Source organism: Mirounga angustirostris, unplaced genomic scaffold (genome assembly GCF_029215605.1).
Source record: "Mirounga angustirostris isolate CCGP_5_RB_7025 unplaced genomic scaffold, mMirAng1.0.hap1 SCAF_15, whole genome shotgun sequence".
Classification (NCBI taxonomy): domain Eukaryota; kingdom Metazoa; phylum Chordata; class Mammalia; order Carnivora; family Phocidae; genus Mirounga; species Mirounga angustirostris.
In genome coordinates this window covers 77,087,409-77,114,479 of record NW_026991723.1, presented here as the reverse complement: position 1 = coordinate 77,114,479, position 27,071 = coordinate 77,087,409, and the positions used below count along the sequence as shown (strand labels likewise).

Here is a 27,071-nt window from a genome sequence, read left to right as displayed (position 1 = left end):
GCACGCCCTGGCCCGTGGATTTTGCTGTCAGGGCCATGACAGTGGAGGCCACAGAAGGATGAATGGAGCCCTTTCTCTCACCTTTGTTCAGGGCTGGAACCACCTTCTTGTATCTTGGTTATCTGTTTGCTCTGCATATCCATCTTCTCTGCAGGACTGTGAGCTACTTGAGGGCAGATCTCTATCAGTTAGCATTAGGTCTGACTGCATATAACGAGAAAGCCAGAATAATAGCGCCTTAAACAAGATGAAATTGATTTTCTTCTCCCGTAGAAAACAAGTCTGATGATGGGATGGCCAAGGCAGGCTAGTGTCTTCATCATGCCTTGAAGGACTTAGCCCTTTCTTCTTTCCCTCCTCCTCTCCCTCCCTCTCTCTTACCTTCCACCTTCCTCCCCCTTTCCCCCCACCATCCTAAGGTGTGGCATCCATCCTCGTGGTCCAGGATGACTGCAGGAAAGTCAGCCGGCCTGATCAAGTCCCAAGCAGCAGGAAGGAGGAAAAAGAAAGGGATAAGGAGGCACACCTACCAGGTGAAGCAGTTCCCTTTAAGGAGCTTCTAGGGAGGGTTCTCCCAGCACAGAGACTCACGTCTCATTGGCCAGAATCCAGTCACCTGACGCAGATGCAGGTGTTAGCTGGAGGTGTACCCATTGTGATAAAATCAGTGCCCGTTACTAAGGAAGAAAGTGAGAGTGGATGCTGGTCGGGCAACTTGAGGTTCTTTGACGAGATGTCTGGGTCTGATTCAGCTTCGGCCTCCCTCACAAGGCCTTCCTTGCACATCATGGGGTTAAGAATTTGGGTTAAGAATTTGGGTCAAATAGACCTTGGTATAAATGTTGGCTCTCCTGTTCACTAGCTGTGCAGCTTGGGCACGCTTTGTTCAAGTTTTTGAGCCCCGTTTCTTTATTACAGTGATAGTCACACTGACTTTATAGGACGGTTACGAGGATTCAATGGGTGGATTCTATTCAAGTGCTTAGCAGGGCTTCAGGCACATCAGTAGTTGCTCACTTCCAGGATTGTTAATGATTGTCCTCATCCCGGAGGGAACCCTGTAGGCGGGTATTCTATCTTATTTTTGGGAATTTTGGGTTCAGAGTCAGAAGACCTATAGGAAACCCATGGAATGGCCATGTGGTCTCTGGCAAATCATTTCCCTTGTCTGAGACTCAGTCTCTTTTCTGGAAAAGAAGGGTAATTAGGTTTATTCTCAGTTATGAAAATCAAAGACTTCCTTTCCGACACACTACAATACATTATAGCATTATTAAGGTCATGTTCGATAGTGAGAAAGCCACAGTCGGGGGGGGGGGGGCGGTCAGACAACCTAGTTTCACACCATAGCTCTGCCACTTCTTTGATGGTGTGATTTGAGCCATATCCCATGATCTTGCTGAGCCTCAGTTTCATTATTTGTAAAAGGGAATAGCGATACTTTCCTTGTAGATTTCTTGTCAGTATCAAAGGGAATTATCTATGCAAATGTCAAGTGCCTGAGACATAGGAAACTCTAAATAAGTGACAGCGATGATTAGGGTGATGATTAGGATGATAACGTCGAATCACTCAATATTTATGGAATGAATGAATAAATGAAAGGAGGAAGGACTCAAAGAGAAAGCCAGAAGTCTGGAGTTAGTGCCCTCCCTCTGCAGAGCCACACAGATGGGAACACATAGGAGGTAAGTTCCCTGTGGAATTCTGAAACCAGCTTTTGCTCTGGGCAGCCCCGCCTTCCTTGGCTGGCTCCATGCACTGACAGGGACCACACGATAAATGTCGAGGGACTCCCTGAGGGAAGTCTTCTTATCATATCGTTAGGAAAACAGGTTCCCCAGCCAAACATCACCTGCAATCATCCTTAGGCCCCCTTGCCTCCTCCTGGGAATTGACTTGTAGCAAGGGCTGGATTCTCCTCTGTCTCCAGGCCGCCTCTATGTATGTAGCTGGGCAGGGCACCATAATACGTTTATTACACAGAGATTGAGATGATAACATTACTTATGCTTTTCTCTTCTAACAAGAGGCAATAAAACCTTTATGATACCTCTAGCCCGCATATCCCTGTTCAGTTTCCGTGTTATTCTTGCCTTTCCTGACTCCTCCTGACTTTCCTCTATTAAGTACATCGAGTACTAAGAACTCAGAGCTCATTTGGTACAGAGAGAAACTCAATTATATCCACCAGCAGAGTGTAAAAGGAATGGAGGTTTGAGATATATTTATAGGTTACAGCCTCTAAGTGGAAACTTGCCAATTTTCACTCCAGCAATCTATAGGAATGCTCAGGAGGATGTAGGCTAAGTCCAGGGGAACCATTCCAAATGGGAAACCCTCTCTAAGAGGATTTATAGTAATGCAAATGTTAAAGTTAGCTCCAAGTTAAATGAAACTAATTGGACCCTGTAGAGCAGAGTTTATAAACCGAGGGCCCTACGCCCTACCTAGGCCACAGATGAGTCAGTCTCCTTTTGCCTGCGGTTCAGCCACCCAGGTTTAAAAAAAAAAAAAAAAATTGGTATCCGAAATTTTGAAAATCAGATTTGAAATGAAAATATTGGTTGTGTATGTGTGAGGGGTTGGGGGGAGACAGAGAGACAGAGAGAGAGACAGAGAAAGAGACAGAGAGAGAATTGCATGCTCTATCTACAATGGGTCTGCATCCATGGATGGTGTCCGGGCCTCTTCTTTCTTTCTTTCTTTTTTTTTTTTTTTTAAGATTTTATTTATTTATTTGACAGAGAGAGACACAGTGAGAGAGGGAACACAAGCGGGGGAGTGGGAGAGGGAGAAGCAGGCTCCCCGCAGAGCAGGGAGCCCGATGCGGGACTCGATCCCAGGACCCTGGGATCATGACCTGAGCTGAAGACAGTCGCTTAACCAACTGAGCCACCCAGGCGCCCCCTCTTCTTTCAAGATACTCACTGGTTGGACTGATGCAAATGTCAAAATGACCTCTAGCTTGAATGAAATCAGATGGATCCTTTAGAAGATACTCCTGGCTTGTAGGAGTCCAGTTGTCAAAGTTTCTTCTAGCTGAAAATGTACCCAAACTAATCCTTTAGAAAGAGCTCATGAGTCATGCAGACTCTGAGGAGCTATGGTGTCAACTCTGAAAAGCATCAAAAGGACAAATTCACCTCAGTCGGGTTTTGTTTATTGGGCTCAGTTCATGTCAGAGCTGAGGGTCCCACTGGCTTTGAATGGCCCTAGGCTGGGAAAGAGCAGCTGACATGGAGAGAATTGTCCTTTTGTCTCTCCTCTTGAGTGGCTCTTTTATGGTGGACAAAGGGGAAGCCCAGAAAGGCCCAGATGGAAAGGAGAATTGTAACCAGGTCTCGGGCAGTTAGGGAGTGAATGTGAGCCTTATGCGAAAGCCCTGCGATGGGCAGAAAACGTGAGTTGAGAGAATATGACACAGAGTGTGCTGGGAAGTGTCTGCCCAGGAGCCACAGAGCCTGAGTTAGATACTCCGTCGAGTCCCTGAGGTGCTTCGTGAGTTTGAGCCAAACCCTTCCTCTTCTGGGCTTTATTTGCAAAATGGGGATTGGTCTAGATAAGTACTAGAAACCTTTCAAAGATCCTTATCCTAGAGAAAGAACCAGCACACATAGTGGAGGAAAGGTACAGACTGAAAGCCAAGTCTATAGGAAGGGGTTAGCTAAGGATAGCCCCACCGTCCACTCTGAATTTACAGCAACCACACTGAATTATTCTCACTGCCTGCTCCGTTGGCCCTCTGCTATGGAGCTCCGCGATACATCCCCTCGCCTCATCTCTTTTCCTCCCTCCGTCCATCTCAAGGCTCACTTCCTCCTCCTTGAAACTTTCCAGCCATCCTTCCCCTTCCACCATCATACACACACACCCCCATACCCAGAGTCAGCTGGCTTTGGAATTCACAGCCCAGCTCTGCCATTTACCGCGAGCACCACCCAGTTCGTGAGGATGGCAGGGCCAGACACTCAGTGTCCCAAGTCTTTCCACCAAGTCACTGGACCGCCTACTGCGCCAGGGGCCCATCCATCTGAGTCACCAGTGTGACCACAGGCAGGTTACTCGACCTCTCTGAGTCTCCATTTCCGCGCCCAGGAAAGGAGGATGAAAATCCTATTTATTTCGTAGTGTTGAGAGAATTAACAAGGTGAGCATACTAACTAAGCACGTGATGCCGTGCCTGGTACCTGGTCAGCGCACAGCAGGTGTTTTCTTTTCCTTTGGAGATAAGGCTGCATCCTGTTTGTGCTGGCTTACAGCCCGTGCCAGAGCTGGGGACATAGCACGATGCTCTCTAGGGGCCTTGTGACTTTAAGCTTGGGTCCACGCTCCCTGATTAGTTTAGTAATTTGGGGCCGGAGCTTCCCTGAGCCTCGGTTTGGCCTTCTAAGAAATGGAAATGGCTTTACCTGGCTTTCAGACAGCTGCTGTCTGCATCACTCCCTGGGGCTCATGAGTGGGAGTGGGTGGGGCGGGGTGTCTCTTGACACGGGAGGAAGCACTATGCAAATGTGAGCTCTCTATTATTATTCCAAACACCAACAGCTTTCCTCCAGCCCAGAGCCACTGCCGCCCCACAACAGTGGCCCAGATGTCGCCAACATCTGTCTGCTTCCTGGGCCTTTTGTGGGAGGGAGGGAACAAAGGAGCCAGGCAGGATCATATTCTAGGGATGTGTGGACAGGTTTCCTTAACTCCTCCTGACGCCCCTCCCCCACACGGAATTGCCTGGGGAGGAGGGGCCACGTTCCATTCGTCTCTGCACACCACCCCTGCCCAGTGCCTGAATTTTTGGAGAAGCTTAGGGAGCACTGGCTGCAATCAGCTGTAGGGACTCAGGGCTGTCTTTTGCCTCTGGGGTGAGGCTGTCAGCCAAGAATGGCAGGGGCTCTTGGTTACCCAAGTGGAAATATGTTGAGCTTGGGATTCAGGAATCCTGAGTCTGCTGCTGTTTTGCTGTGTGACCTTGGGCAAGGTAGTGACATAACAGTCTGAGCCTCTGTTTTCACAATGGTAAAGTGGTGCTCCTAAGGTTCTAGGAAGAATACCCTGCCTGATCGCTGAATATGGTGGCACATCCTACAGCTGGGAAAGCCTGGACAAAGTTTAATATCTGCGTGTGGATAGAGCATCATTCTTTCTTCCTATTTGTTTGTTTCTACGTGAGAGGGTGGTAGCTTGGAGAGTAATAGTCAGTGTTTTTGAGTTGCTACTGAGTGCCGGGAACTTCACCCACACTAGTTCATTTAATCTTTACGGCATCCTTGGAGGTGAGCACCAGCATCCCTGTTTTGCTAGTGAGTAAACAGCATCAGAGAAGAGAATTCACTCTCCTAAGTCACTAGGCTAGTCAGAGAAAAAGTCATCCAGAATCCCTTCCCGGGGTCTACACTACCAAGAAGTAATGAGTTTCGCCTCACTGAAGGGTGTTGGGGAAGACCTTAAGCCACAGGCTGGCCGGAGCCAGACATGTGGGCTGTGGCTTTATCAGGTCATAGACCCATGAGATGTTTACCACTGGGAAGACCCTTGCAGCCCACCTGGTACAATCACCTCTTTTCTAGATGAGGAAACTGAGGCTCTTACAGGGGCAAGGACCTGACCAGTGTATTTATAAGCTTCCCCAGGGCAGGCGACCAGGGGTTTGAATTCCGACTCTGTCAACTACATCCCAGATGACCCATTGGAGACAGAAGGACCTGCCTTTAGTTCCCTGGAAATGCTATTTCATGCTCTGAGACTCACCTTACTCACCTGCAAAATTGGTCCAAAGGTACATTTTCTCCCAGTTGCACAGGTCTGCCAACTGCAGGGCCAAACCCGGGACTAGAGGCATGAGTGCCTCACTCACCATGGACATAAGCTTTAAAGGGTTGCCAAAAACTCAGGAATGCGTTAACCTTGATTTTTAAAAATATTGTATTAAAGGATTATTTATCTTGGTTTGTGGGTTTTTTGGCTCCCTTGTCCATTTTGCATGCAAGACAAGTGCCTGGCTGGCCTCGCCCCGGTCCCAGCCTGTGACACAGAGTTGCTCAGATGGTGTGATACTATAGCAAAAGGCTTTTAAAGCTCAGTGCTGTGTGCAAGCGACAGGGTGTTAGTGACGGTTTGGTTTGTATGGTTTGCTTGTAGTTACAGCAATACACTTTCAGGAGGGAGAAGATTCTTCTGGAGGGCAGAAGAAACCCTCTCAGATTTTCTGCTGGGTCTCACAGATCTGGGTTCTAATGACAAGTCTTCCCCAGACTAGTTTTGTGACCTGGAGCTTAACCTCTTGGAGTTTTCCTATCTGCAAAAACGGGTATATTAACACCATCCTCACAGATCTCCTGTGAGGATGACTCAGTTAGATAACGCATTGAATTGGTCAATGCCAAGGAAGGGCTTAGTGTCTCCTTTTACAAAATGAGGAGCAATTTTGTCTAGTCCTGCTCCATGGAGCCCTAGAAATTTCAGACTCCCAACCTCCACTTGAACTGGAATAGTTCTTTTTTTTTTCCATAAACTGGTGCTCAGATAAAAAGTTTTTTTGAAAGATTTTATTTATTTGAGACAGAGAGAGAGAGCAAGACAGAGAGAGCATGAGCAGGGAGGGGGGTGAGCAGCAGAGGGAGAGGGAGAAGCAGACTCCCCGCTGAGCAGGATGAGGGGCTGGATCCCAGGACCCCAGAATCATGACCTGAGCCTAAGGCAGATGCTTAACTGACTGAGCCACCCAGGCGCCCCAGCAATATATATATATATATTTTTAAAGGAAAATGTCACAAGTGGTGATAAGCATAGCAATGTTGGCTTACCTTAAGATCTCTGAGTTCCTTTCTTCCATTTCCGGCATTTGTAAAGTGAGATTTAAGAGAGATGAGTGTGTCCCTGGTCTTCCCTCCTGCCCCATCTGAGCCTGGTGTTAGTTGGCACATGAGACACATGGCCTGTCCTTCAGCAGGCATTAGCTGGTCCTGAAGGAGAATGGGGAGCTGGGGTCATGGTGCCGTGGCCCGGACACCAGGCATGTCTGTGCTGTCTCTGCTGAGTTACCAGCCTCACCGTCCTGCCCAGTTAGCATCTCTCCCTGCCTGAGACCTCCTTTGCAGGCTGGTTGCGGGCAGCTGGGCAGCATGCTGCCTCCTCTGGTCTGGGAAGACGGTTGGCCCTTCCTCTCGCCCTCAGCCAGGTCACATAGCCCCCGCCTTCTCCTAGAACCTTCCTTCCTGCTGCAAGCCCTTGTGTACCACGTACTGCAAAGACAAGACATTTTTAGCAGGGAGTCCTTGGTCCAAATAGAATTATTATAGGGAATTCCAGTTCATAAGACAGATAGAAGCAGCATTTTATAACACTGGAGTCCTCTTATATGTACATTGAAATGTGCATGATTTAACTTATATATATTTTATGACAAGAGATACAGAAACAGAGATAGGAAGTTAGGTCATTTTCCCCACCATTACACTCAATGAACATCTATAATGCAGAGTGAAAACGGATGGGAACATGAAACTCCCGTATTCTTTGGTCAGTCTCAATGCCCACGATTCACAGTCAAGTCCATTCTGCCCTGAGTGCAATTCTCTTGTTCAAATATATCCTTTTCCTTTTTAATCACAGCTCTAAATTCAAGCCAATTATTTTAGGTGCCGAGTTAAATAGTAACAGGGACACTTCAGCTGGATTTGAAGGGTAAGCAGAAATGTGTTTAGCAGCTTTCAGTCTTTATGATGCAGGGGTAGTTTTGAGAATATGTTTTACTTTTATGTATGTGCGTGCACACATACACACTCATATATAAATAGCACTACATAATTTTCAAAGGCTCCCCCTGCATCATCTCCTGTGATTCTCCCGACCACCCTGGGAGTCAGGGGAGGTAACTTGTTGCCACTTGACTAGTGAGGAAAGGGAGGCAGTAGGGAGGGAAGTTGAGTGATTTGCCTAAAATCTCATTAAGGGGATTAAGGTCCCAGCACTTGGCTTCCACTGAGCCTCATACTGGTTTAGGTGCAGCGATTTTTCCACAATATCTTGCTTTTGAACGAGGACCAGTGCTAGAGGGGAACTGGAGACAGGGTGTCCTTCTAGAGTAGAGTAGAAACAACTCCCTAGTTGTTTCTGAAGTCCCATGGCCAGCCTGCTCTGCCTCTAGAAGGACATACAGCCCTGCATCCAGGGGGGCTCTGTGACCAAGACCCAGGGAGCATTAGACTCTGCTCAGACCCCCTAGAAAACTCGCTTGTTGTCAGCAAAAGGAGAGGAGCTCCAGAAACCAGGCACAGACAATGGGAGGGAGGGAATCATGCCAGAGCTTGTTTCTGCACAGAAGAAAGGAGCAAATGTTCAGATCGGAAGGGTCCACAGAGGACCAAACACGATGAATGAGGAACAAAAAGGGAGAGAAAAGCCCACATCAAGATGCCTTGTGGTGCAATTTCAGAACAGTATGAATAAAAGGGAGGGAAGTGTAAAAGCTTTCAGAGAGTGAGAGAAAAAAGCCAAAAAAAAAAAAAAAAAAAGTTCCACACAAAGGAAGGAGAGACAATGGAGGTTCTCATGAATGCAGAAATAATCACAGAATAATTTACTGAGAACATTCTATGCACCAGGTAGTGGGGATTGGGTTTGCAGAGGCCCCGTATTTTCTCCACCTGAATTCAGAATAACTTGAAAGCTTAGGAAAAGGAGTAAAGCAGATGGACGTGGGAATTTTGTCTTTATTATTAAGAAAGATTGGTTTGAAGGACATGGCAAAAAATGGGTACTTCCTCCCTCGGGGTAAGTGCTGGGTACCTGGGGTCTTGCCACATGTGAATCTGCCCCTGTGAAATGGAAGGGGTGAAGGCAGAGATCATGAGGCTGCTTCTGGAGGGCAGCTGGCCCCCAAAATGAAAGGGCAGGAGGGAAGGACAGAGCTATGGAAGCCCAGGTCCTCATTCTCCACTCACCCATCAGGAGAATCCGTTTACCTCGGAGGGAAGAATAAAGGCAGTGTGGCAGGAGACAGTGTGTTTGAGGAAGTTCACCCTGATCACAAGACACCTGTGGGAGAAATATTTTCCTCCAACCCTGTTCAGAGTGCTTCAGTGACAGACATCATTTGACCCTACAATAAGTACAGTAATCCTATTACATGAAGTTAGGGCCATTGTGATGCCTGTTGAATAGATGAGTAGAAAGAGGCTCCTAGAGGCTTTGATCAGACATGTCCCTTTTGCTGCTACTTTTGTAACAGTGCTTACCTGGGTGGCTTTTGTCACTTTGTTATAGCCCCAAGGACATGGCAGGGCTGGAATTGTACTCCAGCTCTGCCTGACCCCTAACTCCTCTTCTGCACTGCTTCCCAGACTGGGGCTCTTAAAGACAGTGACAATGAAGGGAAGGTGTGCACTGGGCAGTAGGTGGGCAGGTGTATACCTGGCTGACCCGGTGGGCAGCCTCAAGGTCTGGGTGGGGAACGCAGAAAGAGTTGTGACCACAGTAAAAGAGATCCCTGTGTATGTAATGGGCTGAGGAATTAGATATGCCCGCCAGTTGGGGTCCTCGAAAAAGAACCACGTTTTCCTCTCGTTCCTTCTACTCCCACCTCCTCTCCCCTCCCCACTTTGTACTCTCATCCCTTTTTCATTCTCTTCCTAAATCCTTGGCTACATGGACTTCTTCAGTGATGAGGACCTCCCTCCCCTCCCACTCCTCCAAATTTCCTCCAAAATTCACTCTCAGTTTGGATTTTAAATCAGTTCAAGCCAGTATATTGATTACTTTGTTTTATCGACAAAAACATATGAGGTAGACTTACTTATCAGCCACATTTTCTAAATGCAGAATGAAATAATTTGTCTAAGGCCACACAATTGGAAGAGTAGTCCTAGGATTTAAACTCAGATTTGGTGGATTCAGACTCTGAGCTTTCACCAGTGTTGGGGAGGGGAAAGTTTCCCCTTACTGCTCCTGATTCTTTCGGGTGGCCTAATAATTAATTAGATTAATAGAAAAAAGAAAAACAAATTTAGTTTCTTATATGCAGGGGCCCCCAAAATAGGAGACCCAAGAAGTGACCAAAACAGGCTGTTTGTAAACTTTTAGAAAAACAGTAAATTTGTGAAGACCTGACAACTAAAAAGACAGGCTTGGGTACTAATTAGTAAAGAAACTAAGCATAATTTTATGGGTTTTTTTTTGGTTTTGTTTTGTTTTTTTACATTGCCTTCTTGGCCCTGAATTCCCTATCTCTGGTGTTAGGGATGTCTCTCTACCTCCTGGTGTAGGGAGGTTACCTTTCTCATGGGAGATTTATTTTCTGCTTTTAGGGGGACAGAGAGGAGGGTCAGAATGTCCTTGTGCCACCTGTTTCTCAAGTAACTTTAATTAAAAAAAACCTCAATATCCAGAGTGGCATATTCTGGGGTGGTCTGCCCTGAACCTTATCACCAAAAGGCTAAAGTGGTATATATAAAATAGGGGAAAGAAAGAGGTCAATCAGGGATACTCTTCTGCTCCATATCAACCCATATGTCAATCACTAGGTCAGCTTTACCAAGCCTAGCTGTTGGTAAGGTCCCCTGCAGCTGATCCGGTAGGGCTCAGTAAAGCCAGAAACAAGTATTTTTAATGAGCATCCCCAGGGGATTCTTAGGATCAGGCAGGTTTGGGAAACATCTCTGTCTTCATCTGTTCAGGAGGCTATCACAAAATACCCCAGGCTGGGTGGCTTATAAGCAGGAGAAATTTATTTCTCAGGCATGGAGGCTGGAAGTTGGAGATCAGGGTGTCTGTGTGCTCAGGTGAGGGCCCTGTTGGGGATTGAAGATGTCTTGTTGTATGCTCATGGTGGAAATAGTGAGCTAGCTCTGCGGCCTTTTACATAAGGGCACGGATCCCATTCGTGAGGGTTCCACCTCATGGCCTCATCACCTGTGATGGGCCCCGCTTCCTCATACCATCACTTTGGACATTAGTTTTGGGACATACGAATTTTGGGTGGACACCAACATTCAGACCACAGCAGTGTGGTTGGGCCATACAGGGTGGTGGGAAAGGGCGTGATCATCTCTATCTGGGAGAGTCAAGAAGGAGGTATGCAAGCTATGTCTTAAGAGGTGAGTTGAGTTTGCTGTGACGGGAAGTGGTTTTTTGTTTTGTTTTGTTATTTGTTTTTTCTTGTTTTTAAAGATTTTATTTATTTATTGGAGAGCGAGAGCACAAGCAGGGGGAGCGGCAGAGGGAGAGGGAGAAGCAGGCTTCTGGGACCTTCCCAGGACCCTGAGATCATGACCTGAACTGAAAGCAGACACTTAACCGACTGAGCCACCCAGGCACCCCGGTTTTTGTTTTGTTTTGTTTTCAGTCCACAGGTATCTTCCTGTCATTTCTCCTCGTTGTTCAGATGCCGCCTCCCACATTGCATGCAGTGTTTGTGTCCTCTGCCTCAGCGCAGCCATGCAGGGAAAGGAAGAGAGATCTTGCTACTCTCTCTTAGTCCTTTTCTTTCCTGGCTGAATTTTTTCGGTTCATGTACAATGTATTATCTCAGAGAATCATGACTCTAAATAATGGACCTTAGATATCCTTCTAGGTCTAGTTGGTTGAATAGTATCCCCCCAAATTCATCTTCACTGGACCCTCAGAAGGGAAACTTATTTGGAAATCGGGTCTTTGTAGATGTAATTAGTTAAGGATCTCAAGATGAAATCATCCCAGACTTAGGGTGTGCTGAAATCTTGCCATTTGCAATGATGTGGATGGAACTAGAGGGTATTATGCTAAGCGAAATAAGTCAGTCAGAGAAAGACAAGTATCATATGATCTCACTGATATGAGGAATTTGAGAAACAAGACAGAGGATCATAGGGGAAGAGAGGAAAAAATGAAACGATGAAACCAGAGAGGGAGTCAAACCGTAAGAGACTCTTAATCTCAGGAAACAAACTGAGGGTTGCTGGAGTGGAGGGGGTGGGAGGGATGGGGTAGCTGGGTGATAGACATTGGGGAGGGTATGTGCTATGGTGAGTGCTGTGAATTGTGTAAGACTGATGAATCATAGACCTGTACCCCTGAAACAAATGATACATTATATGTTAACAAAACAATTAAAAAAAAAAAGAATTCACACAGAGATTGGAATGATGCTGTCACATGCCACGGAATCTCAGGAGCCACTACATACTGGGAGACGCAAGGAAGGATTCCTCCCTAGAGCCCTGGGAGGGAGTGTGGCTCTGCAGACACCTTGATTTTATTTTATTTTTTGTTTGTTTGTTTGCTTTTCGTTTGGTTGTTTTGTTTTGTTTTTAAAGATGTTATTTATTTGACAGAGACACAGCGAGAGAGGGAACACAAGCAGGGGGAGTGGGAGAGGGAGAAGCAGGCTTCCTACGGATCAGGGAGCCCGATGCGGGGCTTGATCCCAGGACCCTGGGATCATGACCTGAGCTGAAGGCAGATGCTTAATGACTGAGCCACCCATGTGCCCCCAGACACCTTGATTTTAGACTCCCGGCTTCCTGAACTATGAGAGAATAACTTTTTCTTGTCTTAAGGCACCCAGTTTGTGGTGATGTTGATGGCAGACCTAGGAAGCAAATGCCCCCAGCTTCTTTGGAGGTCCAGATTCAGAAACAAGGACTTTCTCTGGGACAGACCCTCTCTCACCTCTACCTGTTCTTCCAGAACATTCTGACTGGTTCAAAATGCACAGGGTTGTGCTTGAGCCCAGGCCCCTCACCAGTATGGGCAGCAGGTGGCTGTATGACATGGGCATTTAGTCCAGCAGCTACAGGAGTAAGTTGAACTTCATCTAAGTCATCTCCCAGACCCCATCCTTGAGGCTTCAGGCTCTCACCTCAAATGATAATGTCGTCGTGGCTGGCTGGCCTGGGGGAGCTATCACTGACCCCTTTAGGCTACAGTACGCTGAGGCTTTGGGTCCCTGTACTCTCCCCAGACTTAAGCTAAGCTGGGACTGGATCTGAGGGTGTAGACACAGAATCTAAGGGGTGGGGGGAAGCAGGACCTAGAGAGTCACCTTGGGGCAGCGCAGCTTGTGACAGCGAGGTCTCAGGGAACAGATTTTGAGGTGTTTAGCACTCGTGGTGGGGCGGGGCAGGTTATTGGTGGTGCAATTAGAATGTTCCCTGAACAAGGAAAGAAAGCATTGGCACCTAACAGCTCCTTTTGCTGCCTGGACCCTGGGATGCCTAAGGTGTTGGCTAGGGTGGAGGGCGTCTCAGAGGTGACTAAGGGTGAGGTAGTAGGTATCTGCTGACTTGGGGTACTCAGGAAATGCTGAATTCCATGTTTCCAGAAAACTCCAGGTGACATGGGGTGGGAAGGTGACAAGGGGGATGGTAAATCCTCCCAGGTCAGCCCCTGATGGGCACAGCAAGGACACTGAGCAGCTTTTGCTTCCGGCTCCTGCCACGGCCCAGAGCAGCCTCCAGTTGAGGCGTCTCTCTCTTCCCTCGTCTTGGCTTGGCATCTTGTGCTTGACTCTCTGCCCTTAGTAACTAACTTTCCTGGGGTTTTCCTGATCAAGCCCAGTAGGGGAGATCCCAAGGCCATCCCGACACGCCTGCAAGACAATTGACAATTCCGTTGCCAGCACTGGGAAATGGCAGCAAAACAGTGCCTCTAAAAGACCCCTATTGTGTGACTTGTAATAAGTTTCGAAGAAGCTTGATGAACAATGGTGGAAGCATCAGAAATAGCAGAAAGCCTCTGGATTTGCAGTGTGGCTTTTTGCGACTTCAGTTATTGTCCGCCTGAATTACCACTGGTTGGTTTCTTCCCTCTCTTTTTCAGTGCTTCTACTAAGCACCAATACCTATCAGTAAAATCACTCGGCAGCATATAATGTTCTCTCATAAACATGATTCTCAGTGGGGTCCTTCATAAAGAGGCAGAGACACCTGTTGTCTTGATCACTTTAAAGCCGGGATTTAAAATTCTGAGATTCAGAAAGGCAGAGTGGCTGGCCCAGGGCTGCCCAGCTCAGCAGGGACAGCCAGGATTTGCACCAGATGCAGTGTTTTTTGAGCTACATCCTGGATGCTCCCTTTCCTGTAACATCCTATCATTTCCATCCAGACATGAGAATGGGAACAGCTAATAGATACAGCTATCAGTTTGCTTTCTGTGGAAGGTGATTGTGCACAAATAGTTGGGTCAGACATCCCCTCACCCTTTTGCTTTCTGGGTCAGTGTTTCTTCAATATTTACAAAAAGAATAAATGAGTAAAGAAATTTGGAATTGAGACCCACTTTTCTCCTCTGCCCCAGTGGTGGAGAGAAGCAGCCAGACATTTAACCAGATTTGCCTCCTAATTACTTCTATAACAAGTACCCCTTCCCAGGGCCCAGGGGGGACTAATGGCAGGGTGTGTGTGTGTGTGTTCACTAAGTGTCTTCCAATCTCCTGGCTGTGGAGCAGGATTCCAAGACGATTGACCCTTAGGGGTTACCAAGTCATTTGGGGAGATATGTATCCATCCATCCATCCAAAAACTATTTAGTAAACTATTAGTGGTGTTTAAATAGTTAAATAGTAAAACTATTTAGTAAACACCAACAAAGCCCTAAGTTGTTTTGTTGATGATAAATAAACAAAACAAAGGTTCTGCCTTATGGAAGTTCTATTCCATTAGAACCATAAACAAGGTTAACACATCAATGTTAATATAACAGTAGAGAGAAGAAAGTGGTATAAATAAAGTTAAAACAAGGAAAAGAGATAGGTCTGTGTTGGAGCCAAGAGTAAGGGGAACTGTCCAGAGGGAAGTCTTCTCAGATGAAGCTGTGTCTTAGTGTTAGAACAGCACCCCCACCCTGCCCCCACACTAAACTTCCCCCCTCCATGATTTCCCAAGAAGCCAGCTCACTTTGGAAGTCTGCTGCCTGTATGAAAGCTATTTTCCATGAGTTAAGGATTAACTAAGCTCTTGGAGTCTTAGCTCTCCTTCCCATCTCAGAAGGTTGAGTTGTTGGGCACAGCGGCTTATAGTGGGCACAGTATCAGGGATCTCTCCAGGGATCTCTTCTTGGATCCTGTGCATCTGCAACACATTCCCAGAGAATAATGCCCCGAGCAGAGAATATAGGTTCTATATACTGCCAACTCTAGGGACACACGGAGGGTCTCAGTATTATTACAAGTCTGCTGCAGACTGACTTTGGATTCTGAAACCTTGGGCAAAGTCACCGCTTGGAGGTTCACTTCCTTCATCGGTTAACTGAAGAATGCTGAGCTCTCATATAGCTGCTCTGGCCACCTTGTTTAGAAGTATGTGTGAGGACCTGGGAGCATCCTGCACACTTCGTTCTTCTTCTCTGTAAAGGGGCAGGGCCAGGGTTGGGGCCAAAATGTTCTGATTTCCTTCTCAGTGTGTTGCCCTCTGCCAGAATGTTTGAAACCATCATTTGTTGGCCATGGCTGTGTTCTAGACACTGCACTGAATCCCTTTTGTGCATTGTTTAATCTCACAATAGCTCCATCCAACAGAGACTGCTGTCCTCAGCTTTCCAGATGAGAAAACTGAGCTCAGGAAAGTGCCGTGACCCACCCAAGGCTCCGGAGCTGGTTGGTGATGCCACAGGTGCTCAGACCCAGGTTCTTCAATGTCAGAGCCTGCATTATCAGCCATCATGCTGTGTAGTTGGTCATCCACTCTGTCACATTTGGGTGGGGGTGCACCTGATGGGATGGGCCAGCCCACTCCCACACCTTTAAACTTGACTGTAGTGGGAATTATAAGGAAATCCTTTTTATTCCCACTTCCTCTATGCTTTGCACTTAGAAGCTTAAAGAAACTCTTTGCTTCTCACTGTGTTTCCCTCTGGCATAGAACTTACTGAACTGTGCATTACAATGATTATCTGCATACTTATCTGTTTCTACAAACGAGCTGCAAGTTCTTCCAGGCCATATCTGTGTGTTCCTAGATCCAAGCAAGAGGTTTTCACAGGGACAGGGTCTAACAATATGTTACACAGGAACAATGAAGCCAATACCTACTGGGGACTAAATGTTTTCTATAGGTCAAGGGCTGTGTGAGGTTACGTAGATAGATACATCAGTTTACTTAGTTCTCACAACAGACGTCTTTGGTGGGTGGCAGAGGGAGACCTTGAATGGTGGTCTGCCTTCTTCCAGGCGTGCCCTTAACCTGGCAAATGAGTACATCGATGGATGAGTGCAACATTCCTCTCCAGTCATCTGGGTTCATCTGTTGTCTTCATGACCCAAAGAAGAGGAGGAAAATCAATCCTTTTGAAGATGCTTTCTCCCACCCTCTTCATTCATCCATCCTTCAGAGTGGGCTTTCAGACAGAACGTGAGAGGCCACCTGAGGATTTGGAGTAGGGTACCGATTTGTGCTGAATGGCCCCTGTGAATTATCTTCAGTATTCTCGCACACAAATGGAGACTTGCCAAACAGATGGAGGTATATTTCAGCCACCTGTCCTCAGAGAGGAGTTTCTAATGGATTCATTCATTCATTCTTCTCTCCAGTAATTGAGGATCTACTATGTGTCATGACACATTCAAATTTGTTCAGAAAGAAATAAAACCCAGCCCTTTCCTTCACTGTCTCTCAGTGTGAAAATACAATAAGTGCATCATGAGGCCGACTCCGTGTCGGACCTACCCAGGCTGGGTCTTGTGTACACAGGGGTGGTGGGAGGGTATTGGCAGATGGAAGCAGGAGTCACTGAGGGGTCTGAAAGTTGTGTACTTCACCCAGCTAGAGCGAGAGAGCAGGTTTCAGAAAGGCTTGTTGAGAACTCAGGACCCAGGAGCTGAGGTTAAAGGACTAGACAGAGAAGCAAAGGAGGGGTGTTTCAGGCCAAGTGAGCCGTGTGAGCAAGCACGCAGGTGTGTGAGATGGTGGGAGGGACACAGGACATTTAACCTGGCCGTACCTGCGTACACAGTGGTAATTCTAGGCAGGATGTCATGAGAATATGTATTTCATTTGTTCAGGAACGCTTTCAAGTCTGCCTCTGCCTTTCTACTCTAGAAAATTGGAGCTGGAGTTCCTGTCAGAGACCATCCAGTCCCACCTACTCCCCCCAGGGAAGGGAAGGAATGTAGTCAAGGGCTCACGGCGTGGAGCCGGGAGGAGGAGAGCAGGGGTGGTCATGGGAATGCAGCTGGGAAACTGCACAGAGACTCTCTCACAGTATTGTGGAGAAGTGGTGGCCTCACCACTCCTTTGCATTTTATTGTTCAGGAAATAGGTCTTACATCAATCGTAAGGGTGCTAATATTTCCTGAGAGCCATGGTTTGCAAGTCACTGCACTCATGTTCCATAATGCAGACGTATTTAATCCTCCACAGACCCTCTCGGCCAGGGCTACTGACCCAATTTACAGATGAGAAAACGGAGGAAACTCAAATCACCTACCCAAAGATGCATGACCGGAAGGTAATACAGCCGTGGCTAAAATCCACTTCTGTCTGACTCACGGGCAAGCGCCACTGTCCTGACGTTCGTTCATTAGCTTTCCCCTTGAAACATTTCCCTAGGATTCAGATCGATCTCTCAGGATTCAGCCTCATTCTGATCTGATCTAAAGATGATTAAGGAAGGTTGATCTGAGTGGGGAATGACTACGTTACAAAGAACTGCTACGTTTTTACTTTGTTCCCTTGGCATTATCTTGGGAAATGGTGTATCTGATAGATACATTATAAGTAGATGACTAGTTTAAAAGAAAAAATGTTTCCTTTTCTATAATGGGATCTCCTTAAATAGGTCACCTTATATCTGTCTAGACACAAAGAGATAGCTATAGATAAATATACCTAAGTATAGGAACATAAAGATAGGTGTGAGTATATTTTTATACGTATGAATATATACATACGTACACTCGCTTGTATATATAGATATAAATCCTTATCAGTTGTTGTGTGTTTATCTTCTCCTAATTGTTCACACATGTAACTTATCTCTTCATTTGATTATGTGCTGGGATCTTTCATAGCCTTCTGGGAGCTTCCCTAGGAAAAAAATTAACATGGAAGTTTCCTCTCTAATCCAATTGCAGAATCCACACAATGGTGTCATTGTTGGCTCCTTCTTCCTTCCCTTTCTTGTTAATCAGACACCAAGTCTTCCCATCCCCTGACATGTCTTGTTTTACTCCAGTCACTAACTGTCCCCTTTAACTGCCCTACCTGCAGGCTGCTTCCTCAATCTCTGTACTATTGACATTTAGGGCCAGATAGTCTTTGTTGTATCAAGCTGTCCTTTTCATGTAGGATGCTTACAGATTCCTTGACCTCTACCCACTAAATACCAGTAGCGCCCTCTCTCCGGTCATGACGACTGAAAATGTCCCCATTACCAAATGTCTTCTGTTGCGGGGGAGGGGAGCAAAATTGAGAACTGCTGTTTTAGGCTATCGTGAACAGCTACCTCGATGGTCTCCTTACTTCCATTCAGTGCAATCTTGCCAACTTATTGCTTAAAAAGAAAAAAAAAATCTGAGCAACATGAATGCCTAAAGAATGGTCATGCCTTTTGCAATATAGTTCTCATCTTGTTCTCCCTCAAGGTCCAGTGGACATTTCCAGTCGAGAGAGTGAGCCTGCAGTTGACTGGATGCTGTCTCAGTTGGGAGGCCTTATGCCATATATTTGCCACCTTGTTGTGTCCTCTCAAGCAAGTTTATGTTCTGAGCCTCACTTTTTCATCTGTGCATCAGGTATAATAATCTAACCAGTAGGGGCGCTAAGTACCAAACACTAATAACTCTAATATAGGGTAGAAAATGCTAAAGCTCCTTAAGTGAAGGTTCAGATGAAGCACCATGGGAGTTCAGAGGATGAAGAGATTTCTTCTGGCTGAGCCTAGAGAGGGGAGATCCCAGCAGAGTTTACCAAGGAAACTGCATTGACATTAGCTTTGAAGTCTGGTGGTATTTGGATGTGTAGATGAGGTGAGGGATAACAATGAGGGTGGCATTCCAAGCAGAAGAAATGACTTGGGTGAAAATATCAGGACATGTAATAGAAACAGTGAGGTCTGATATGTGGTTGGATACCTAGCACTGTGTGTGCTCTGTAGCGTAAGTGCTCATAGGGTTGGCGGCATGGGTGGGTGAAGCATGTATTTTGAGAAAGGTACCTCAAAAGCATATGTTTTGAGACCGGATTATCCAGAAAGGGTGGGGGCCTGATGGACGAGGACCTGTCAAACCACAGGACTTTCCAGCTTAGTCAGTGAGGAGGGTTTCTGTATCCAGCTGTGCCTGAGTCATGGGCAAGAAGAGGGACTGAGAACAGTAGGGGAGGGGACAAAGCCTGGTAGATCATCCGGAGTGTATTAAAATGATCACAATGAAAGAATGTGACAAGTGGGAGATAGGACAGTCATTGGGTGGAGAGAAAGGGAAGGTGGCAGAAGCTGTGTTGTAGATAACTGTCAGGGTTCACATGATTTCTCAGCAGCTTTGGGGGAATATGGGCTGCACATCCTGCCCCCAATACCATTTTAGAATGATCTGTGAACTTGGTCAAGTCACTTTTCTCTGAATCTCAGTTTTCCTTATCTGTAATACCAAAGGTCTGGATTAATTTCCAGTAATCCCTCCATCTTAAACATAGACTGAAAGGAGACTTCCCAGAGAACTTGGAGCCCTTACCCTCCTAGCTCCGTCGCTCGGCAAATGGTCAGGAGTACACCCAGTGGATCATCAGTCTTCAGCCATCCTGGGGCAGGCTGTCGAGACCAGACCCAAGTGATGAGAAGAGAAGGACATTACTTGGGAGAATATGCATGTTCACAGCTCTGAGGATTAAAGGCCCATGTTCTTATCACTGCTGAACAGAGTATTATAAATCCAGTCTTAGAATACCAAATCCCCTTGCAGCTTGGCCATTGTGAGGGAATATTAAAAAGGCTGGAGACAGAAATAATCAGTTTCCCAATGACACATTGTCAAATAAAGCATTTCTCACATTATTCCCCCCCCCCTTTTTTTTTCTTCCTCTGGCTCCTTCTCCCGTTCCTGGATAGTTAACATGAAAAAATAGATTAAAATGAGGCCGGGCTGAATGGAGTTCTAAGTTTGACTTTTCAGAAGGCTCTCTCAGTAGGGTAGTTTGGGGTACTTTCTATTTTTCATCTTTATATATTTTTCAGTGTTTGATATGGTGTCTGTAAGCAAATCAGCTGGAGGTACTAACATGGGGATGAAGGCAGAGCAGCAGGGAGGGTCCATGTGAGGTTTGATCAGGTGCCTTTGGATGCTGAGGTCAGAGCTGCTATGGGGACGGTATGATTTCTATTTCTCTGGCATGTCTGGTCAAGATTTTAGGCTCCTGGATATTTATTAAGCACCTTCTCTGGGCCAAGTACTGCATCTTAGGCTGAGTAAATGGTGGGGGTAGATGGCAGCTCAGGACCTAGAGTGGGAACACCGTCAACCAAATGACCATATTGTGGAAGTGCAGCAGATGGTTGAAAAACCACAGGGGCTGTGAGAGGAGATGTCACAGACCAGCCCCAACCTGAAGAGGCCAAGACTCCCTGAGGAAGTGATCTCCGAGCTGAGATGGTTGAGTGAGTTGAGATGAGCAAATGGAGGGGAGTGTATTAGGTTCCTAGGGCTGCCATAACAAATCACCACAGAGTGGGAGGTTTAAAACAACAGAAATTTATTCCCTTACAGTTCAGGAGGCCAGAAGTCCAAAATCAAGATGTCAGCGGGGTTTGCTCATTCTGGAGGCTGAGGGAGAATCTGTCCCATGCCTCCCAATTGCTTCTGTTGGTGGCGGGCAATCCTAGGCATTCCTTGGCTTGTGGATGCATCACTGCAATCTCTGTCTCTACCTTTACATGGCCTCCTTCTCCCCTCTCTCTGTGTGTGGCTGGCTGGCTGTTTGTCTGTGTCCTCTACTCTTCTTATGAGGACATCCATCATTGGATTTAGGGCCCACCCAATCCAGGATGACCTCATCTCAACCAGTTAAAACTGCAACAACCCTATTTCCAAATAAGATCACATTCTGAGGTTCTGGGTGGACCTGAATTTTGGGAGGGTCATTATTTAAACCATGAAGGGGTGAGAGCACCCTAGGCTGAGGGTGCAGCCAGGGTGGAAGAGCCCCAAGCATCATACTTTGGGGGAATGCTCATTGCTCATTGTGGCTCCAGGACAGGGTATGGGACTTGGGGGGAGCTGGGCCTGAGAAAGAAGCAGACACCTCCTCATGAAGGGCCTTGAGTGCCAGGCAAGGGGTCCCGACATTATTCTGAGGGCCTGGAGAGCCAAGAAAGGGTTTTGAGTAAGGGGGGCGGGTGCAAAAGGACTTGGTTTGGGATAGAGGAATAGAGAGGTTGATACTTGTTGAGTATTTCAGTGCCAGACCTTTTATTTTCTTGTTTAATCCTTGGCATGACTTTTCACATTGGGAACCATCAGAGCATTTTATAGATACGAGCCTGTATGCAGCCCAAGGAGGTAAAATATCACAGCCAGCTTGTCACACACAGCTCGGAGGGAATCCGGGATCCCCACATTGGTCTCTGAGCCCCCAGACACCTGCTTTCCCCATCGTGGCACTCTGCCCTTGACATCCCCACCCTCACCCTTGTCTGGCTCCATGGGGGGATCTGCTACTCACCGTCAGTAACAGAACAAGAGGAGTGGGCTGATCCTGCTCTAGAGAGACTTCTAGTAGGGAAGGTTCCATTAGGGACAGGGACGCCCGTTGCTCCTGCCGTCGTCTCTTTCCCATTTCCTCCCTGACAGCTTAGTGAAATCCTCAGATCTGTAAGAAAAAGGTAAAACTGATCACCCCAAGACCTGTGATGCTCACAGTCTCACACAAACCAACCCCTAAGTAACAGACTGGCATTTTTATTTCTGGAAATCGCTGCCACTTCTCCAACCTTGTTTGTCTTGGACTGTCCAAAAGTGAACACAGTCCAAATCGGATTTGGCATCAGGTCGACCCTGAGGCCAGCAGGGCCTTTGCTCACCACCCCTCCAGCCTTGACCTCTTCTTAACCTGCTTTCTAAAACTGCACAGCCTTTCCCTGTGTCCTTTCCTCCCTCCTTGGCTTGCTGTAGCCCTACAGTGTTTTCTTCACCTCCAGGGCTCATGTTGGCTCCCGGTGTGCAGACTCACTGGCTGGACACTCTGGCCCTCTTTACCTTCCTGGTGTCATCACCTGCTTTTCTGTTGGCTTGCTGTTGGTGGAGAAAGACCACCAAGAAATGGGGTACAGCTCTGTGTGTGTGGGCTAGCGCAGGAGCCTGGACCAAGGACCATCAGCAAGGATGCAGATGACAGTTTCTTCTTGCTTCTGAGTTAACGTGTCTGCTTTCTTAGGGTGGAATGTCCCACTAGGAATAGAGGTGGCTACATGGTTCTCTCGAGCCTGTGCACAGCACTTCTCAGTTTGTAAGGGCTATCCTGGCAGTGCTCAGATTTTCTTTGCCCAGCAACCGGGTATAACACATGAATGAGAGCTGATCATAAGTTTACCACGTACCAGGCACTGAGCGTAGCTCTCCATGGCCATGAGCCCACATCTAACCTCTCTCTGTATGGATGCTTGGGACCCAATCTTGTGGATGAGAAAATTGTGATTGGGAGATTCATTCCTTTGTCCAAGGTTGCCCAGCTTCTATGTGGTAGCATGAGAGTTGACGAAGTCTTTCTGACCCTTTGACTTTCTGTGCCCCCAACTATGCTCTACTGTTCCAAGTATTCCTAAGTCCAATTTACAGGCGAGTAAGTTGAGGGTCCATAGGAGCCATGCTGAAGCTAGTGCGAAGCTCAGCTGCACTACCTTGCATAATGGACCTCCTGGCTCTGTGCCTCAGTTTCCTTACTTCACATAGGACAAAGATACCTCACGTGCACAGTTGTAAAAAGGTAAATGACAGAACACCTGTGAGGTGTCTGGTCCGGATTAAGAAGGATTTGGGTCTCCGGACAAGTTTTGCAGAACAGGCATTGGGGTGCAGAAGGTCAGGCTGTTGATTCATTCATTCCTTCATTTGTTCATGTACATGAGATAGACCCTTGCTGAGGCTGATGATAGCAGCATAGCTAACAATCTGTGAGCGACGGCCGCATCCCCCACATGGCACCAAACACTACACACATCTTACTTAGCCTCACAGTGACCCGGTGAGCTGACACTGTGAATACTGCCCTTATTTAACCAATCACAAAGCCAAGGCTCTGAAAGGGAAAGTGACCTAGAAGGTCACGTAGCCTCTAAGGCGTAGAATCTGGACTAAAATCGTGTCACTCTGAGGCCAGCCCTTAGCCACTATGCCAGATACTGCTGGAGGGTGTCGGAGGCAAAGTGTGGGGCTTCCTGCCTTCCAGGAGCTGCTTATCTGGATTTAGGAGCTGATCCAGGATTGCAGGGGTGACCAGGGAGGGCAGTTTGGATGCAGTGCAGGCAGGGAGGGGCGGTCATGGGTGGAAGTGGGCAGTTTGGTTAGGCTTTATCTTTCCCAGGTCATTGTTAATCCTGGGATCTGGCCACAGGGTCCAACCCTCATAAACGGGGTGGGCGGGAGGGGCTGAGAATGAAGGGCCCTGGACCAGGCAGGGCCTGACCCTCACAGCCAGTGAAATGCCCAGAGGTGTGAAAATAGGCAAGGAGATTTCCCTAAGGATGTCAGTAACCAAAATGAAACACTTTGTGAAGAGCAGCTTTAAGCGTGCCCCTCGAATCCTGGATCTTTCCCATTTTCTCCTCTCTTCCCTGTGGTCTGTGGGAACCATCATGCTATGCAATGAAGCCTTGTGTTCAGATCCCTGCTTTACCACATCCTGGCCTTTTGTACACAGATGGACCTAGGATCAAAACCTGTGTGACTTCAAGCAAATTACTTAACCTCTCTGAACTGCCTTTTCCTCATCTCATCAAGAGAACAGACACTACAGTCCCATCACATAGGGTTGTCATGAAGATCAAATAGCATGAAGTAGTAAGGAGAGGGCCTGCTATTGTTTTAGCAAGTGTTCTTCTGCCTCCTTTCTCTCTTCACTGTCCTTGCTGTTACCTCTTTCCTTTATACTCCTCCCTCCCTTCCTCTGTCTCCTCCCTTTCTTCTCTGTGGTGGAAAAACTGACAAGTAATACCCTGTCAAACGAGACTTCTAGACACAGAGCAATTGTTATTGTATGTTCTGTGGAGGGAAAAAAGGATCTGTTCTTGTTTTGGGGGGCTCTAAGGGTCAGGAACCATGCACACACACCCATTTTATATGTATTTGACAGAGTATACACACACACACACACACACAGAGAAATGCATGTACTTGTAGATTTACTTGGTTTGTATACTTGTTCTTCAGTTCTGACATCCAGAGGAAGCTTCCTGGGGATTCCACAGCAACTCACTCCTGAAGTCAAGGCAGGGCGGCTGGCCGTACCTGCATGCCTGGGGACCTCTTAGCCCATTTTCCCACCCACTCCGCACCTGCCATGGAGGTGATGAATTCCAGCTTACTGACCCGAGGGCCTTGCAAAAAGAACGTGACAGCTTTCTGGTGTAGGCAGCAGGATAGCAGATTATTTTAGTAATTTTAGCGTTCTTCCTGGCCTAAGGAGGTATGCCTAACAGAAGTCACAGCTAGAAACGAGGCTCAGCTTTTGCTCTGTTGCTCACCATGAGTTTCTGGGTCTCTCGATTTCAGCCCCCCCCCCACCCCATAGAGAGCAATCCTTCCCAACCTTGGAGATTACCCCCAGGGACTCAACACAGCAACCTCCAGTCCCCCAACCACAAAGCACTGTCGGTAAGGGAGAAAAGCAAGGTAATTGAGGGGGGCTACTCGGTTCACTGAAGATGTTTCTGGCACAGAGTGAATAAAATGGAGCGAGGAGAATGCCTACCTATCAACTCCAGCCCTCGGCAGGTGCCATGGGGGATATAGACATGTTTGCAAGTAATCCTGCTCTTAAAGAACTCACAGAAAGGTTATTTCATGAGTCTCATGAATCATGTAACATTGTAAATTGTTCCAAGGTAAGGTATGGGAGGCAGACTCAATTGAATATTTGCCGGTGGGATGTATTAAAGAAAAATAAGCTTCAGTTTACCTTAATGTTCTTATTAAAAGAGCCCTAGAAAGCTTGCCTTTTTTTTTTTATTTAGTCGTTTAACAAGTATTTATTTATTTATTTATTTTTAAAAAGATTTTATTTATTTATTTGACAGAGAGAGACAGTGAGAGAGGGAATACAAGAAGGGGGAGTGGGAGAGGGAGAAGCAGGCTTCCCGCTGAGCAGGGAGCCCGATGTGGGGCTAGATCCCAGGACCCTGGGATCATGACCTGAGCCGAAGGCAGACGCTTAATGACTGAGCCACCCAGGCGCCCCCTAACAAATATTTATGAAGCACCTATTTTGTCTCAGGCCCCCTATTGGAAGTTACATATTAGCAGACTAGTGTTTCTAGGACGCCTGGGTGGCTCAGTCGGTTAAGCGTCTGCCTTCAGCTCAGGTCATAATCCTGGGGTCCTGGGATCGAGCCCCTTGTCAGGCTCCCAGCTCAGTGGGGAGCCTGCTTCTCCCTTTCTCTCTCCCTCTGCCTCTCCCCCTGCTCATGCTCTCCCTTTCTCTTTCTCAAATAAATAAATAAAATCTTTAATTAAAAAAAAAGATTAGTGTTTCTGATAATGAAGGAAATACAGACTGTGCAGAAATTATGTTTGACCTTATAATGTTGTCTCATATTTGCAGCAGGTTGGAAAAAAGGCTACCATCTCTTGATCCCTCAGTGGGTTCATTCTAGAGATGATGAAGCAAAGCTGAGAGAGCATGAGCAAATGTCCTGGGGTCACTCAGCTGATGGGAGGCAGAGTCGAAATTCAGATACTCACCTGTGTGAAGCCATGGCCCTTAACTCTTCCAGCATTTAGTTGTCTGCATTGCTCTGACGTGACCATTATCCATCTCACTTGCTCCTCGTGGCAACCTAATGAAGAAGGGAGGGCAGGGATTCTTACTCATCCTTGTACACATGAAAAACAAGGCTCTGAGAAGTCAAGCAGTTGGCCCAAGGTCACACAGTTGGTTTGTGGGTGAGAAAGGTTTGGAAGCAGCATCTCTCTGGCTTTAAAGCTGCGGCTGTCAGTTCCTGAGTCTTTATGAGCCACACCCAGGGATCTGGGCTGGGTGTAGTGGACAGGAAACCCCCCTCTGGCACTCTAGCCCAAAGAACGGTGGCCCATTCGCTTGTCCTTCTTCCCTTCTGCTCCAGGGTGGCCTCATCGCGCTGCTGCTTCTGCTGCTGGTGTTCACTGTGGCTCTGTACGCCCAGCGGCGCTGGCAGAAGCGCCACCGAATCCCCCAGAAGAGCGCGAGCACGGAAGCCACTCATGAGATTCACTACATCCCGTCCGTGCTGCTGGGACCCCAGGCCCGGGAAAGCTTCCGTTCCTCTCGGCTGCAGGCTCACAATTCTGTCATTGGCGTGCCCATCCGGGAGACCCCCATCCTGGATGACTATGACTACGAAGAGGATGAGGACCTACCCCGGCGGGCCAACCACGTCTCCCGGGAGGATGAGTTTGGCAGCCAAGGGACGCACACCCTGGACAGTCTGGGCCGGCCTGGAGAAGAGAAGGGGGACTTTGAGAAGAAAGGTGAGTCTTCCTTGTTACATCCCACCTTCCAGGGGGCCTTTTGGGGAGCTGGGAAGAGGCAGGGAAGCTGGGCGGTTGGGGACACAGGTGGTGTCTTCTGGGCTAAGCCATTCTGGATTTATGGCCAGTCTCTCTGTTGGGTTATCAGAGTTTGTCCTCTCTAGCTCTTCGGTAGTGGTGGTAGAAAGAAGAAAAAAAAGCCAGTGTTCTTGGAGTTTTGAGGAGCATCAGAAGTTATGTAGTTCAATATCCCTGCGTTATCTCTTGATTACCTCCCTCGATGGCCTTCTTACTACTCAGATGAGAGAATTTATCTCATTTTCAGACACTGCTGTTAGAAAGTTTTTCCATATATTGAGCTGAAATCTGTTTCCCTGCCCCTTCACATCCACAAAGAAAATGAATCTGATCTTCCTTCTCTAAGGCAGCTCTCGGAAAATTTGACAAG

The 27,071-nt window shown here is 47.2% G+C and overlaps 1 protein-coding gene across 5 annotated transcripts in view; it reads left to right on the top strand.

Annotated features, from left to right (window-relative positions):
- Positions 1-27,071, top strand: part of ASTN2 (astrotactin 2) — an 883,583-nt gene that overhangs the window by 171,677 nt on the left and 684,835 nt on the right. For all 5 annotated transcript variants that reach the window (XM_064579942.1, XM_064579940.1, XM_064579943.1 and 2 more), the window contains exon 3: positions 26,239-26,623. In XM_064579942.1, coding sequence (XP_064436012.1) covers positions 26,239-26,623 — 385 coding nt within the window. The remainder of the gene's footprint in view (positions 1-26,238; positions 26,624-27,071) is intronic.